A 16,186-nucleotide genomic window follows, 5' to 3' on the forward strand; every position below is an offset into this window, starting at 1 on the left:
CAGCCGCTGACTGATAACGACACTTTAATTTCTGAAATTTTCGGGGAGTACCCAAACATCGTCGAGCTCAATGCTCAATTTCAAAAAGCCACCAATGGATTTCATTTAAGGTGCGTATAATCCAAATTTGTAGCATTATAATTCGTCCTCATTTCGGTAAATTCAGCTCATGTGGGCGATCGGCAATGAATTGAAAAAGCAAAATGGTTTCTTGTCATTTCTTTTAACGCTTTTATCGTTTAAATTCCGACAGTGTCCTTTTTGCATTTCCTAGCCCATTGAAGGCCTATACATTGCTGGGTATTTCTGCGTTTTCTTGTCACTCGTATTTGAGACTCCATCCGGAAAAGATGGCTGTCAGTGCTTGAGTTCAGAGAGGACGAGACAATCCTTCGAAGGAGAACAATTCAATTATTATGAATGACCAAAAAAACACCGATTTTGCTTTTTCAGTACAAATATAACGCCGATCACCACATGAGACGAGTTTACTGAGTTAGACGAATCGGAATGATACAATTTGAATTATACTGCAGCATAAAATCCAGCAGTGGCTTGAGAATGAGCTTTATTCACGTGTCGGCCATATTGAATTGAGTAGTTGAGGTAGTCTGTATGGTACGGTGTGACCTTTGAGCCTAGAAATATGTAAAGGTCACATAAATATGTAAATATGGAAATATGTAGATATAAATATGAATTAATGGGGTTATGAAATTCCGGGCACAGTTTGAACCTAATGAATGGATGGGATGAATAGGGAATAGGTGTGGGTATAAGGAACGGGTACAGTTTGACCAATTCTATGGGAAAGATTGCATAAGGTATGGAAAAAAATATATACATATTTTTATGGTACATTTGGATCTTAGCCCGATATGAGTTTCATACGTTAGTCCCTGTGAACGACCAGCTGGTCGGATCTTTAATCCCCCAACAATAGACGGGAGAGGGCGCGTGCCACGTCAGCGCACTAGTATTGTTACGAAGTTAATCCGATCGATACAAAAAGTAATTGGATTTCCGAATGCTCGACAGCAGAAAGCAGCGATAGATGGCAAAATGAATGTTGGCGTTGATCAGACTGAAACGAGTACGATTGTCTATTTGAAGAATTATTTTAAAGTCATTTTTATTGGGTTTATGGGTATCGGCACGTTGCGTTTTCCAAGTTATAAACAAACACTCACCGCAGCATACTTGCAGGGTACAGCCTGTGTCGGCCATGGGGGTATATGATAAATCCACGATCCATAATCCATGCGTCTGTACGGAGACCGGTGGTCGATCACCCCTCGATGATCGCACCGATCCTGGAGCAAATAAATAACTCCGTCCGTGCGCCTATATTCCTCTTGTTAATCGATACAATACAATGCACTCTTCTACACTGCCACCAGAATCATCCAAGTAAAAATATATGTCTGTGCGCGGTGATCGTAGAAAAGGGAAGGTTTTGGCATCCCAGAGCAAATGCTAGTATACATGCACACTACTGTATACACGCCGTCCGATCAGATAGCGCTCAAGTTTTCTTAATCCGTGACGGCTAAATTATCGATTAGGCTCTATAGTCAGCAGAGGCGCGTACAATAAGGAACGATTCAGTGTTTAAAGCCATAACAAAACGTGCGGGCATGTGGTTTTTAAAGGGAACTACGGCCTGGAAAGTACCCGATTGAGTGTATCGGAATAACACAATCATCATTGTGCATTTTGTAATATTTCGTACTAGAACGACCCCAAAACCAAGCAAAAGCCTATCCATAGTTAAAAATTCAGTCGTAACGTGGTAAAAATGGTGCCCCTTTAACGCTGTCTGTATGGAATGCACCGAACCCTAGTTGTACCTCCGTGCCGGATTTGTTTACAAAATCGAGGATGACTGGGTTTTATCTACGACCATTTTACGGGGGTTATTTAGAGGCGTGTTCAAGCAATAATTTTATGACTGAGAGTAAGCTTTTCCAATTGATAAGACACCACAAACAAAGAAAAATACAACTACAGAAAGTACATACGATATGACATTATAGCTTTATTGACTTTATTATTGCTTTATTAAATCTCTAGTGTTTTTTATTTGTCTGTCCCAATGTATTTCTTCGCAATTATATCGTCATTGTAATGTGACTAGTCTTTAATCGTCACTGTCTTCCTCGCTGACGTCTTCTTCATCTTGATGGAACAATCCGTCAAATTTCATCTGGTGTTTAGGCATAATTCTGCCGAGAGCCTTTTGTACGCTAATGCCCTTATATATTTTTCCTTCGAGATTGTCCACAATATCTTGATGAGTATCGTTATCTTTCAGATGTAGGTAGCTTGACAGAAAATCCCTGTACTTGTCAAAAAAGATTTGCTTGACTGCCCAGAGGGTCTTCCTATCGGCCTTTTCCTTGGCCTGATCTTCACCCATACCCTCGTTGATGTACTTTTCATGTTTTTCGCTCCACATTTCACGAGTCGCTTCTTTGGACTCTTCCAACCAGTCTTGGAAAGTAGCATTGTCTTCTAATTCAGAACTAGACTCATCTCCATCGTCATCTTCTACCTCCGAGTCCGTTTCCGAGCCCGATTCATCCACGTCAGGATGATCAGATTGAATAACCTCAATTTCAGAATCATCGTTAACCCCATTCATTTCAGATTCATCTTCAGCATGAGCGTTTTCGGTATGTCGCCAGAGATTATATCTCCGTCCAAAGCTTTTATCACACTGGTTACAAGCATGGGGTTTGACTGCAGAAAAAGTATTCATGTTGAAGTTATAAAGGCTGATTCACGAATGACAAGAAACGGATGAATTGGTTTAATATATATTGTGCCGATACCTGTCTGTTTGAGCTCATTTCCACATTCCCCCCTGCGCATGCTCTCTGCGTGCCTGTGCACTCTTAATTCCCTGCTCATCCTACTCTTTACCCTGCTCATCCTGCTCTTTACCCTGCTCATCCTGCTCTTTACCCTGCTCATCCTGCTCTTTACCTCTGCTCATCCTGCTCTTTACCCTGCTCATCCTGCTCTTTACCCTGCTCATCCTGCTCTTTACCCTGCTCATCCTGCTCTTTACCCTGCTCATCCTGCTCTTTACCCTGCTCATCCTGCTCTTTACCCTGCTCATCCTGCTCTTTACCCTGCTCATCCTGCTCTTTACCCTGCTCATCCTGCTCTTTACCCTGCTCATCCTGCTCTTTACCCTGCTCATCCTGCTCTTTACCCTGCTCATCCTGCTCTTTACCCTGCTCATCCTGCTCTTTACCCTGCTCATCCTGCTCTTTACCCTGCTCATCCTGCTCTTTACCCTGCTCATCCTGCTCTTTACCCTGCTCATCCTGCTCTTTACCCTGCTCATCCTGCTCTTTACCCTGCTCATCCTGCTCTTTACCCTGCTCATCCTGCTCTTACCCTGCTCATCCTGCTCTTTTCCCTGCTCATCCTGCTCTTTTCCCTGCTCATCCTGCTCTTTACCCTGCTCATCCTGCTCTTTTCCCTGCTCATCCTACTCTATGCCGTAGAGTGAGCAGGGTAAAGAGCAGGATGAGCAGGGTAAAGAGCAGGATGAGCAGGGTAAAGAGCAGGATGAGCAGGGAAAGAGCAGGATGAGCAGGGTAAAGAGCAGGATGAGCAGGATAAAGAGCAGGATGAGCAGGGTAAAGAGCAGGATGAGCAGGGTAAAGAGCAGGATGAGCAGGGTAAAGAGCAGGATGAGCAGGAAAAAGAGTAGGATGAGCAGGGAATTAAGAGTGCACAGGCACGCAGAGAGCATGCGCAGGGGGGAATGTGGAAATGAGCTCAAACAGACAGGTATCGGCACAATATATATTAAACCAATTCATCCGTTTCTTGTCATTCGTGAATCAGCCTTTATAACTTCAACATGAATACTTTTTCTGCAGTCAAACCCCATGCTTGTAACCAGTGTGATAAAAGCTTTGGACGGAGATATAATCTCTGGCGACATACCGAAAACGCTCATGCTGAAGATGAATCTGAAATGAATGGGGTTAACGATGATTCTGAAATTGAGGTTATTCAATCTGATCATCCTGACGTGGATGAATCGGGCTCGGAAACGGACTCGGAGGTAGAAGATGACGATGGAGATGAGTCTAGTTCTGAATTAGAAGACAATGCTACTTTCCAAGACTGGTTGGAAGAGTCCAAAGAAGCGACTCGTGAAATGTGGAGCGAAAACATGAAAAGTACATCAACGAGGGTATGGGTGAAGATCAGGCCAAGGAAAAGGCCGATAGGAAGACCCTCTGGGCAGTCAAGCAAATCTTTTTTGACAAGTACAGGGATTTTCTGTCAAGCTACCTACATCTGAAAGATAACGATACTCATCAAGATATTGTGGACAATCTCGAAGGAAAAATATATAAGGGCATTAGCGTACAAAAGGCTCTCGGCAGAATTATGCCTAAACACCAGATGAAATTTGACGGATTGTTCCATCAAGATGAAGAAGACGTCAGCGAGGAAGACAGTGACGATTAAAGACTAGTCAACATTACAATGACGATATAATTGCGAAGAAATACATTGGGACAGACAAATAAAAACACTAGAGATTTAATAAAGCAATAATAAAGTCAATAAAGCTATAATGTCATATCGTATGTACTTTCTGTAGTTGTATTTTTCTTTGTTTGTGTTGTCTTATCAATTGGAAAAGCTTACTCTCAGTCATAAAATTATTGCTTGAACACGCCCTCTAAATAACCCCCGTAAAATGGTCGTAGATAAAACCCAGTCATCCTCGATTTTGTAAACAAATCCGGCACGGAGGTACAACTAGGGTTCGGTGCATTCCTATACAGACAGCGTTAAAGGGGCACCATTTTTACCACGTTACGACTGAATTTTTAACTATGGATAGGCTTTTGCTTGGTTTTGGGGTCGTTCTAGTACGAAATATTACAAAATGCACAATGATGATTGTGTTATTCCGATACACTCAATCGGGTACTTTCCAGGCCGTAGTTCCCTTTAAAAACCACATGCCCGCACGTTTTGTTATGGCTTTAAACCACTGAATCCGTTCCTTATTGTACGCGCCTCTGCTGACTATAGAGCCTAATCGATAATTTAGCCGTCACGGATTAAGAAAACTTGAGCGCTATCTGATCGGACGGCGTGTATACAGTAGTGTGCATGTATACTAGCATTTGCTCTGGCTGATGCCAAAACCTTCCCTTTTCTACGATCACCGCGCACAGACATATATTATTACTTGGATGATTCTGGTGGCAGTGTAGAAGAGTGCCATTGGTATTGTATCGATTAACAAGAGGAATATAGGCGCACGGACGGAGTTATTTATTTGCTCCAGGATCGGTGCGATCATCGAGGGGTGATCGACCACCGGTCTCCGTACAGACGCATGGATTATGGATCGTGGATTTATCATATACCCCCATGGCCGACACAGGCTGTACCCTGCAAGTATGCTGCGGTGAGTGTTTGTTTATAACTTGGAAAACGCAACGTGCCGATACCCATAAACCCAATAAAAATGACTTTAAAATAATTCTTCAAATAGACAATCGTACTCGTTTCAGTCTGATCAACGCAACATTCATTTTTGCCATCTATCGCTGCTTTCTGCTGTCGAGCATTCGGAAATCCAATTACTTTTTGTATCGATCGGATTAACTTCGTAACAATACTAGTGCGCTGACGTGGCACGCGCCCTCTCCCGTCTATTGTTGGGGGATTAAAGATCCGACCAGCTGGTCGTTCACAGGGACTAACGTATGAAACTCATATTCGGGCTAAGATCCAAATGTACCATAAAAATATGTATATATTTTTTTCCATACCTTATGCAATCTTTCCCATAGAATTGGTCAAACTGTACCCGGTTCCTTATACCCACACCTATTCCTATTCATCCCATCCATTCATTAGGTCAAACTGTGCCCGGAATTTCATAACCCCATTAATTCATATTTATATCTACATATTTCCATATTTACATATTTATGTGACCTTTACATATTTCTAGGCTCAAGGTCACACCGTACCATACAGACTACCTCAACTACTGAATTGAAAGCGAGGTCAAATCTTCATTCAGTTTTGGAACTTGCGAATAAAATGAAATCAATGAAATAAAGTTAATTACAAATAGTAGTTATTTTCCACTAATCCAGAATGCCGGAGACAGCAGCAACATTTTCTGGGAGGGCAGGCATGCGCCCCTGATCTCTCCACGCCTTCACTCACCCCCCCCCCCCCCCCCCCCCCCCCCCCCCCCGTTTCCTGAAAGCCACGGTAGATCATCCACTGCATGTACTGACAAACGGGCACACAACATAGACAGTCATGAAACATTTCATACAATTTTCTTTTCAAAATCTTTGTTTCAAACATAATGTGCTCTTATTTATATGTGTGACATGATTTCCTAGTAGGCCTACAATGTATTGTCAATTTGTCACTATAGCTCGTAGGCATAAAAATGGCCCCAGTCAGTCGATGACGATAAAGTCATATCGATCGCTGCTGGAAAATAAGCTACTAGTCGCGTCAGATATGTAATTTGTAAAAAGGACTTTTCAACATTTATACTGGAACTTTTCAACATTTTCTTCGTTTAGTGTCAGACTGGAATTCTTGTGACCCCCCAAAAAATGGTTTGGCGATCTCACGTACGAATGTTACCTTATAGGTTGTTGTATTCCTCATAATGTTTACACCATATGGAGCTATATATTATAGCTCCATGTTTACACCAACAACCCCGCGAATAAACCCCACCCTACCCGTACAAAGAGCCACCACTTCTTATGAACGCAGTCACCACATCACATTATATTGTCGGCCTCAGGTCTACCTTGCGACGACACAGATCAGTTGGCGACTGACTTTTCAGGATCAACTTACGTCCGACCCTAAGCTACGACCGTCGGAACAACTCAGTCGCCGATTTTGTGAGACCTGAGTGTACCTGCGATGATATTAGACGATCGGCATCAGCCGGCGCTCAAAAAAATAAAAAGTCGCAGGAGTAGAAAGATTTTAACTTCTGCGACAATCACACGATTTGTCAGTTTTGTGACCTGAGCATAATTTTTGTGCTTGATGCAGACGGTTCCGTCGCGGTGCAAGCAAATCGTGGTCGACCTGAGGCAGGCCGGCTTTACAGCTATGGTGTTTTTCATCTGGTCCATTCATTATAATTACCTGGCCGACCTTGGGGCTTGTTTGTTTCTCCTCCTAATGCTCCCACTACCCAAACCGGACCGATCATTACTCGCTGCATGTTTTGTTGTAACATCGACCATTGATCGGGCAAGGTTTTTGAGAGCAGAAGTAGCTTCGTTTTGGCAAAACCTTGGAGCTGGACAAAAAAAATACAATATTATCGGAAATCTATGGACCTTTTGTTCCGGGAAGAATGCTTTACCACTTGGTGTGGGACCGGTGCCGGCTCTCAAAGCTCACTTGAGCTGATTTTATGAATGATGCTTACGATTTGTAATGTAACTGTTGCTGTTGTAGAATTTCTTTTGCTAATTGACTTCGTTTGTATTTTGGTCGAGTTGGTCTTTGCAAACTACTCTGTTTCAGGCGGTCTTATATAGTGGGCCGGAAATATAGGCCATTAAATCTCCGAAAAGCAGTGTTTGCCACATTTTGTTTTGAAAAGGCAAATAAAGAGAACCACAGCTCGATTTTGGAATCCGGACTAACGACTTCGATCCACTGTGCGCACAAAAGAAGGAGAATAATAAGTCAGCCTGGTATTTATCATCGTCAATAAGATGTCGAGGCACGTAATTTGCTTGGCCCTGGGGGGTAGCCTATTTGGGTCGACATAATATAGCAGGCGCTACTTGGGTAATATACAAAAGACTTCACCAAACCAAATAGGGCACTTCTAGTACCTATCTCACTGACCAAAACACCGGCTGACTATTTGTCACTTGTAAGCTGGCAGTGTTATCGAATATACCGTTACTGTAGAATTTATGTTAAATTCAACCAAAAGTTGTCATACAAGACCAAATTAAATTTAGTCTTGAATGACCACAAGTTTTAGTTGAATTTAGCAGAAATTCTAGCCCAAACAATTGGTTATAGAACAACCCAAGTATGGGTAGTTCCAGTTTGCACCCATTCTTGGGTAGAATTAACCCAGGCAATTTTCAGTGCATCCGTGCTGAAAAGTACTCAGGTTTTTCAACGCACACTCTGCCTCCGTAAAATAAAAAAAATGGGGGGGGGGGGGGGGGGGGGGGGGGGCTGGACACCATCTTCCCATGGGGGCGATGTTCAAACCCGACATCGTTGTCAATGCCGGACAATAGGTGGCGCTATTAAATTCAAACGGGACGTTAAGAGCTAAACGCGAAAACTGGGTTTTCAAAATAAACAGAAAACGTGGGGAACAAGAGGAACTTCTTTGTTCATGTTAAAACCCGCTCCGCTATTTTAGCATTGCAACCTCCCCCTCCCCCCCCCCCCCATCCGCCGCTTTTCGAATTTCCACGGCCTGGCAATGCTTTGATTTTAGTCTGAGTATCATCCGTTATCCACGGATGGCTTTCGCCATGGTTACATAGAATACCCCCCCCCCCCCCCCCAGTCCTCGGCACAGATTTTCGCCACTGCGATCGGGACAGCCTCGCTTTATGTCCGACTATTACCCTTTGTTTTTACTTATTTACGTATTTATTTTATTTTTAACAAAATGGGGGGGGGGGAGGTGTTGGTTTTGTTGTTTGCTTTGTTTTCGCATGGTTTTCGGTGAAGCGTTATACGAAAGCCCATTAGCGCCACTATGTATATATTTAGTAATTCGTTATTACGGATTATTTAATTCGTTATTACGGATTATTAATTCGTTGTTGCGAATTACATCTGGTACTCACATGCGGAGAGCACGTGATCAGAATGCACTGAGAGCTGGATAGGGTTTAATCAAAATGCAAAATTTCGGGACCAAATCCCCAGATTGTCTTAAAGCATAGCATCATCGACCCTGATCACAGAATGGTCGGTCTTAAGTTTAGCTAGATCAGACAAAGGCAAATTTTACATTTAATCAAATTTGCGAACAAGATCAAATCAAGTATCAAATTCACACCCAAAAGACAATGGAGTGACCTCTAACATCCATTTTCTTTTTTTGTTTGTTCTGTTGGCAGCCGCAACATGGGTTGGGGGGGGGGATGTCCCTGTCCCCTCTAAAAATCGAATAGAGAATATGTTGAGAAATATGTTTTGCCCCTCTTGAAATTTTTTTTAATCCGTAATAACGAATTAATAATCCGTTGTACGAATTAATAATCCGTAATAACGAATTAATAATCCGTTATAACGAATTAATAATCCGTAATAACGAATTAATAATCCGTAATAACGAATTAATAATCCGTTATAACGAATTAAATAATCCGTAATAATGAATTAATAATCCGTACCGTAATAACGAATTAAATAATCCGTAATAACGAATTAATAATCCGTAATAACGATTTAAATAATCCGTAATAACAAATTAATAATCCGTAATAACGAATTAAATAATCCGTAATAACAAATTAATAATCCGTAATAACATATACTTGCAGTGACACTAATGGGCTTTCGTAAAGTTATCATCTGAGGGAAATTTGCTCTTTATTTACAGGCCTTTAATCAAGCGCCCTCAACGCCGGGTAGAAATGTCTGTTCTCGGACTCGGTTGAATCCGACGTTCACTTCCAATTCCGCTTGTCTCGAGTATAGTACCGGTACCAGACGAAATTGTCATACATCCAACGTACGCATTATGGCCACGACGAATGTTTGTCGAGAAAGGTAAATTATTGCATTTTCTGCTACGTTAACAGGAAAAAAAGGAGAAATTATTTTGTTAATTTAATACAAGTTTTGAACCATCTTAACCATGCATATGATTTACAATGATAGTGTAGTACCAAGGGTTTTCATTCAGTTGGTACTGTCTTATTTCTTGGAAAGACCCGTCCTGCTCCGATCCGATCCTGTGCACTGAATTACACGTACTTTTGGGCGATCGTGTAGTGTAGGGCCCCTGTTTTGTTTCGATCAAATTAGAGTCAAAAATGTTTTTTATTACTCAAAAATCACCTTTACAATCAAAAGCATATTTTTCTCAATTCTAAGGACACCCGTTTTGCAATTTTGAAATATTTTGGAGGGTAGATATCACGATTTTCCTGCGCGGTTTGTGCCTTGCGATGCGATTCAGCACACCGTGCGTGCTCACGATACATGGCGCGGTGATCGCCATCTTTATTTGCGGGTTGCATGTTGTCGCCGCGCTGTCATCATCATTTTACCCCCAAATTTCCCTAAAAAAAATCAAAACCCTGCCCTCTTTATATGACCTACCTGTTTATTGAGAATGTCAGTTGTCACCAACTAGTTTGGTCGGTCTAATAATTTTAAAGTGGATTTTGTTCCATAGGAATCGGGCCCTACAGTACACTACACGATCGCCACACTTTTGTCTTAGGCTTAGCCCCATAAATGTGGCCAATTTACTGGACTACCTCCGTAAATAAAGGCCACACTTGAAACATGTACAAAAACATGTAGAACTTTGTCAAATTTTGATTTTCACATTCAGGCTTAGTTTGTAATTTATTTTTGCTTAAGAAGCATACTCATCCTCTTTATAGGCTAATCAGAAAGTGCTGCCTTTTTCAGATGTCTATTTTTCGTAATTCCACTACCCACTTTAGTACCTTCCCGTCAATTCCACATGCGCTTAGTTTCGATATTAACCTCTTGTGGGGAACTGTATCAAAGGCTTTGGCATAGTCCAAGTAGATCACATCCACTCCACAGTCTTCATCCAAGCTCTTACTAAGTCTTTAGTGATGTCCTCCAGGGTGTCAAGAAGGTTTGTCATGCATGACCTACCAGAGGTAAATCCGTGTTGGTCTTTGGATAAGAGCTCATACCTTGAGATATGGCTGAGAATTGAGTCTCTAACTAAGGACTCCATCACTTTGCATGGAACACTGGTAAGGCTTATTGGGCGGTAGTTTCCAGCTTGGCTCTTGGATCCTTTCTTAGAGATAGGAACAACCTTTGCACGTCTCCAGTCTTCTGGGATGGTTTCTTCTGCAATCGATTTCTTAAAGAGAAGATACAGAGGCGTTGCCATTTCCATACTGCACTCTCTCAAGACTTGAGGATGGATCTTGTCCATTCCTGGTCACTTGTCTGGTTTGAGATCTGCAAGCTTCCTTATGACATCATCTAGGGTAAAGCTAGCTTGTACCAGGTCTTCCATGTCTGTCCTACGAGGCTGGAGTCTTGGAGGCTCCGCTTCGGGTTCTCTGGTGTGCACACTGTTGAAGAAATCGTTCAAGCTGAGATATCCCAGCTCTCACTTTCTGCTTCGATCTTACATAGCTATAGAAAGCTTTGGGCTTCTTCTTGAATTCTTTCATCAATCTCCTTTCGTGGTCTGCCTGTGCACTTCTAACAATTTTCTTGGTCTGGTTGCTCTGTCTTGCACTCTACATTATCCTTATGCACTTATGCACAAAGTGACAAACCCTATGAGACAGCACTGAAAAATTCCAAGTGGTTTTTTTTTTCAGTAGGCCTAAATGTTTCAATATTTTCCCATTATTGCCATTAAGTTATTGCTTTCTGATGATCGGAATTTAACATTTAAAGCTATAGTCCATCATTTGTAATTAGTGCATTTTGTTCGTTTGAAGCAACAAACGTGTTCAAAATCTAATGAAGGATACTGAACAACTTACTTGATGAAGTTTCAGCTCAGCTTCAGCTGTATATTCCGAGAAAAACAGCATTCTAAGATCTCAATTTCAAATCAAAAGTTACTGAATCATGTTTTGAATTGTTTTAAATTGCAGCTATACGCGACGTCGCGCGCTGATCCGACGAATTATAACAACCGCGCGCGTGTGCGTCGTTCCAATACTTGTGCGCGCTGCGCTGAATAACAAAACGAACTACTAATTTAAATTTTCCTACGGTGCTTCTTAAGAATCACCGTTGGAAATGCCTTCTTTCGTTGATTACTTCAAAATGACAGCTTCCCAGAAAGAATAATTTCACAGGGAGTTTAGTCCCCTTACTATCTTTCAACCAAGTTTGTTTTTCAACAATAATTATGCCAGTTACTTTTCGGATAGCTGCAAATGATGGACTATAGCTTTAACGCAAACATTTCAAGCATTACATTTTAAAAAATCAATTCGATCCATGGGCCCTTTGGCTATGCTGTGCGCAATAGAGTAGTTCTTTTTAACATTAGTTCTTACATAATTACTGTTGTTGCAATGTAATTCTGCAACCGAAATTGAAGAATAGTTTGTCATGTAAAACCTAGTCTTATGACCCTAGTTTTCAAATTTCAACAGTATTTAGCAAGAACATACGCTTTCTCACTCTATTTTTTCCAGTTGATTCTGCACAAATCAATGAAGTTTTTTCCATTGATGATGCACCGAGCATGCAGCATGAACTAGCAGCCAAATCACAATAACCTACTTCGTCCTACCCTGTAATTTCCCTAAAATAATTAAACCCACTTTCCATGACATTCCTGTTGTAGTTACATGCAGCCAGCTAATCAGGCGAGTTCAGTAAATATAAAAGTTGAGTTTCATTCTCTTATTGAAACTGGGTTTTAACCAGTTTGCCCCGGGATTATTTTGACGTGACCGGACCGAGGCGCGTGATTGTTTTTACGAACCTCGATGCCAGACGGGTTCAGGCCGTCATCTGTGGTGGGTAGCACACCCTGATATTTCCGGCCTCGCTCTCTGCGAGATATTTCTGGCCTCGCTCGTTGCGTGTTTATCTGTTATCCATTCTGAATACCGCAAAACCTTTGTGTGTACATGTATACACGTCATCGGACATGAGCTGGTTAAATGACACTGTCGCCAGGTAGTGTGTGATGAAATATCAGACCTCGGTGCTGTGGCTGTGAAGTTTAATACGTTGCAATATCATCCCTTTAGATTGTTGTCGTCATAGAAAGGAGCAATAAACAGCGCCACAATGTGGGGGCGTTTCACCAACATAGCGCAGAATGTCCAGGACAGGTTGGACACTGTGGTCGAGAACGTCAACAAATCCATGAATGAGGAACCATCAGAAGGGGTAATGAATCTTTCGTTTAATGGGTTTTTTGGGGGGGGGGGGGGGAAGGGTGTTTTCTACATTTCGCAGGGCAATCTAGGTGTATTTTTTTTTTTCGATTTAAATTGTTCAAAATCCTTCAAAAGATTCTTCACCAGGATGTCTTTTGAAAGTTTGAAGTAAACAAAAACAATTTCTACTGGTTTTCTGCATATTGGAGAAAGTACAATGTATCCTAGCAAAATTGGACTTGAGTTTCTATAACCTTATACAGAAAATTGCATTTTGAACAATATATGCGTCTTGGATTATTAATATCTAGGAGTTTTCTCTTTTTGGAATCATGTATAGGCCCCTACATTGAAAACTGAAATCAATCAAGTTTAATTTGTACTTTTCTGCATTCAAGGATACCTCTGTCGCTTCAGGATCCGGGGACGCCAGTTTTGCCTCGGCTGCAGATGCCAGTTTTGCCAGTTCCTCAGACGCTCACGACCAGCTGAACGAACAAACCAAGCTACTGAACCAGTTGAAGGATATGATACGCCAAAAAGACAAACAACTCCTGGTAAAATATTGCTGTCTTGTGCTCAAAGAATCGAAGTTTTGCTTTGTGAAACTATTCTATAATGTTTTCTCCTCCCCTCCCCAAAAAACGGTGGGACACAAATTAGTTTGGAGATTTTTTACTCCATTCACACTGACTAGGATGAGGTACCAACATTCACTAATATCCAACCCTCGTTGGGATTGGGTCTCGGTATCATGGCGCCCCTTAGCACACAATTTGTGCGTTAACCCTCCTATGCAGATGTATACATTCAGTGCAAAGTTGTCCTTTCAGTAAAAATCAGTCAAGTGACTGTTTCTAACAGTTAAGAGTTCCCAGCCTACATAAAGCAGGATTGACTGGCTTGGACTGTTTATGTAATTTGATACAGCTGTGTTTTGACTGTAGGTGATTGATAAGCCAGCTGTGTGTGTCACTTGCCTGATTTTGTCTGCTGATTGAATTTGACTAGTCAGTAGTCACAGTGCTTGTTTGAAATATGATCCGACTGTTGGTGACTAGCCTGTGTAAAAGGCATGGCAGGGGAAGAGGATTGATTATTTTGACTGTCTATGACTGTTCAGACAGCAGGAGGGCTAATATCCATTTGTGAACAAAATCAAAGCAAATGAGTCGGGAGTTGTTGAAGCTGCTTTTGAGTGATGGGGCCTTTTTACCAGATTTGCACAGTGGAAATTTAGTCAGAATAGCCAGCATTTTCACCAAATATCTGCATAGTTTAAAATGGTAACATTGCTTATTCTTGTCGGGTCAGGATTTGAAAATATTGTGCTTAGTCAGAAATCTTTTTCCAGTAATAACAGTATTTATCCCTGTTGGAGATTACCCGTCCACACTGGAACTGGGATCAACTTAAATGCTGCAGCTCGGGCAGAAAGAGACCCTAAAGTTGACTCTTTCCCAAAATTTACTTTTACTGGGGCTCAAGTGCTCTTACAAAGGTAACTTGGACTGCTCTTTTATCTTGAACGATAGAATGTCAAGAGTAGGCAAAAGTTTGACAGTGACAACCGCAAATTTTGTTTTGACCTTCAGGAAAGCAACGCCAAGTTGTCCAAGTTCAAACTGCAGGCCAAAGCGAAGATCACATCACTGACCAATCAAATTGGAGCACTGAAGAAAGCAGGGGGAGAACCACAAGGAGACGAGGAGAGCTCAAGTGCCAAAGTAAGTCATGCAACTCTGATATTTGGTTCAAGGTGGTATAGATAACAAGTGCATTGTTGTCTGTAATTTTACTGTATCTTTATTAATGTTGTGCAAACCCGACCCGAAACTGAAACCGATCCGACCCGAAACCGACTTTGGGTCGGGTCGGGTCGGTTTGTCCATCTTTACAGTCGGGTCGGGTCGGCTTGGTTTTACATTTACATTTTTTGTCGGGTCGGTTGAGCCATCTTCTGAAAAAAAATGAAATAAACCGAAAAAAAACCCCGAAACAGTTGAGACATTCAGGTGATGCAACATTATTGACAGTCACTGTGACTGCAGCCCATTGATGTGTGGCCAATGTGCGCACTATCAAGTTCCCACGGTATTTATTTCTCCAGTTGGATCGGGACTGACAGTGAAATAGATATATTGTAACAGTTTCATGATACAGCGTCATGAAAACGTGGGTAAGGGCAGGCACAAAAAAAAGCCATTACTTTGTCCAAGCCAGATATTCTGTTGTTGTTTTTTTTTTTGGGGGGGGGGTCGGTTTGGGTTCGTGTTGGTTTTACTGTATTATTTTTTGTCAGGTCGGGTAGGGTCGGTTTGAGGGAGTTAAGATGAGTTTTGGTTCAAATTTGGTTTAGGTCTCTAATATTTCGGGTCGGTTTGGCCTGGTCAACCCAACCCGATGCACATCATTAATCTTTATTGTGCAGGATTTTTGTTTTTGTGTGTGGGTGATCGTCTTGTCTATTTTTTTTACTTTGGGACTGCCTTCTTAAAAAGACCAGCGCTGTGCACTCTTTATTGCATCCAAGTTATGTTGTTATTGCGTCCGAGTTTTTTTCATTGTGGGACTTAAAAAGACCAGTGCTGTGCACTCGTTTCTCTGGAATTCTGTGCTTTGTGTCAAGTCCCATAGAAACCTTTGCAGTATTTGCAGTGATCTGAAAAAAAATCTGAAACTTGAAAAAAAAAATACTTGTGGCAATCCCTTAGTGGAAGTGTTCCATCTGGCTGTTTCCATTTTGGAGACAAATGGCAATTGCACACACTATTTTAGAGACCAAAATTAGGAGAGATGAACACGTGTGCATTAAATGCTCTTTGGACCATTAGTTACTTAGTGTAGTAAAGAATTAGTTTGAAATCATCACTCAATGGAAAGATGATCACTGCTTTTTGACTGCAGTACACAGCATGTTTTTTCCATAGAGTCTTCAAAATCCATCACCTAAATTTCTGGTGGATTTTGACGGATTCAGGATACCACGCTCGCATGAAAATTGTGATGTGTGTTGTTGCATAGGATCCATATACACCAATGCATGGCGACCCCAGCACTGCATT

At 41.6% G+C, this 16,186-nt stretch overlaps 1 protein-coding gene across 5 annotated transcripts in view; it reads left to right on the forward strand.

Annotated features, from left to right (window-relative positions):
- Positions 1 to 9,673: 9,673 nt before the first annotated feature.
- LOC119741767 (golgin subfamily B member 1-like) overlaps positions 9,674 to 16,186 on the forward strand; it is a 34,290-nt gene continuing 27,777 nt past the window's right edge. For all 5 annotated transcript variants that reach the window (XM_038217662.1, XM_038217660.1, XM_038217663.1 and 2 more), the window contains exons 1-4: positions 9,674 to 9,813; positions 12,990 to 13,131; positions 13,520 to 13,678; positions 14,717 to 14,848. In XM_038217662.1, the coding sequence (XP_038073590.1) occupies positions 13,030 to 13,131; positions 13,520 to 13,678; positions 14,717 to 14,848 (393 nt within the window). In that variant the 5' untranslated portion in view covers positions 9,674 to 9,813; positions 12,990 to 13,029. The remainder of the gene's footprint in view (positions 9,814 to 12,989; positions 13,132 to 13,519; positions 13,679 to 14,716; positions 14,849 to 16,186) is intronic.

This window comes from Patiria miniata, unplaced genomic scaffold (assembly GCF_015706575.1).
Source record: "Patiria miniata isolate m_02_andy unplaced genomic scaffold, ASM1570657v1 HiC_scaffold_5, whole genome shotgun sequence".
NCBI classification, from domain to species: domain Eukaryota; kingdom Metazoa; phylum Echinodermata; class Asteroidea; order Valvatida; family Asterinidae; genus Patiria; species Patiria miniata.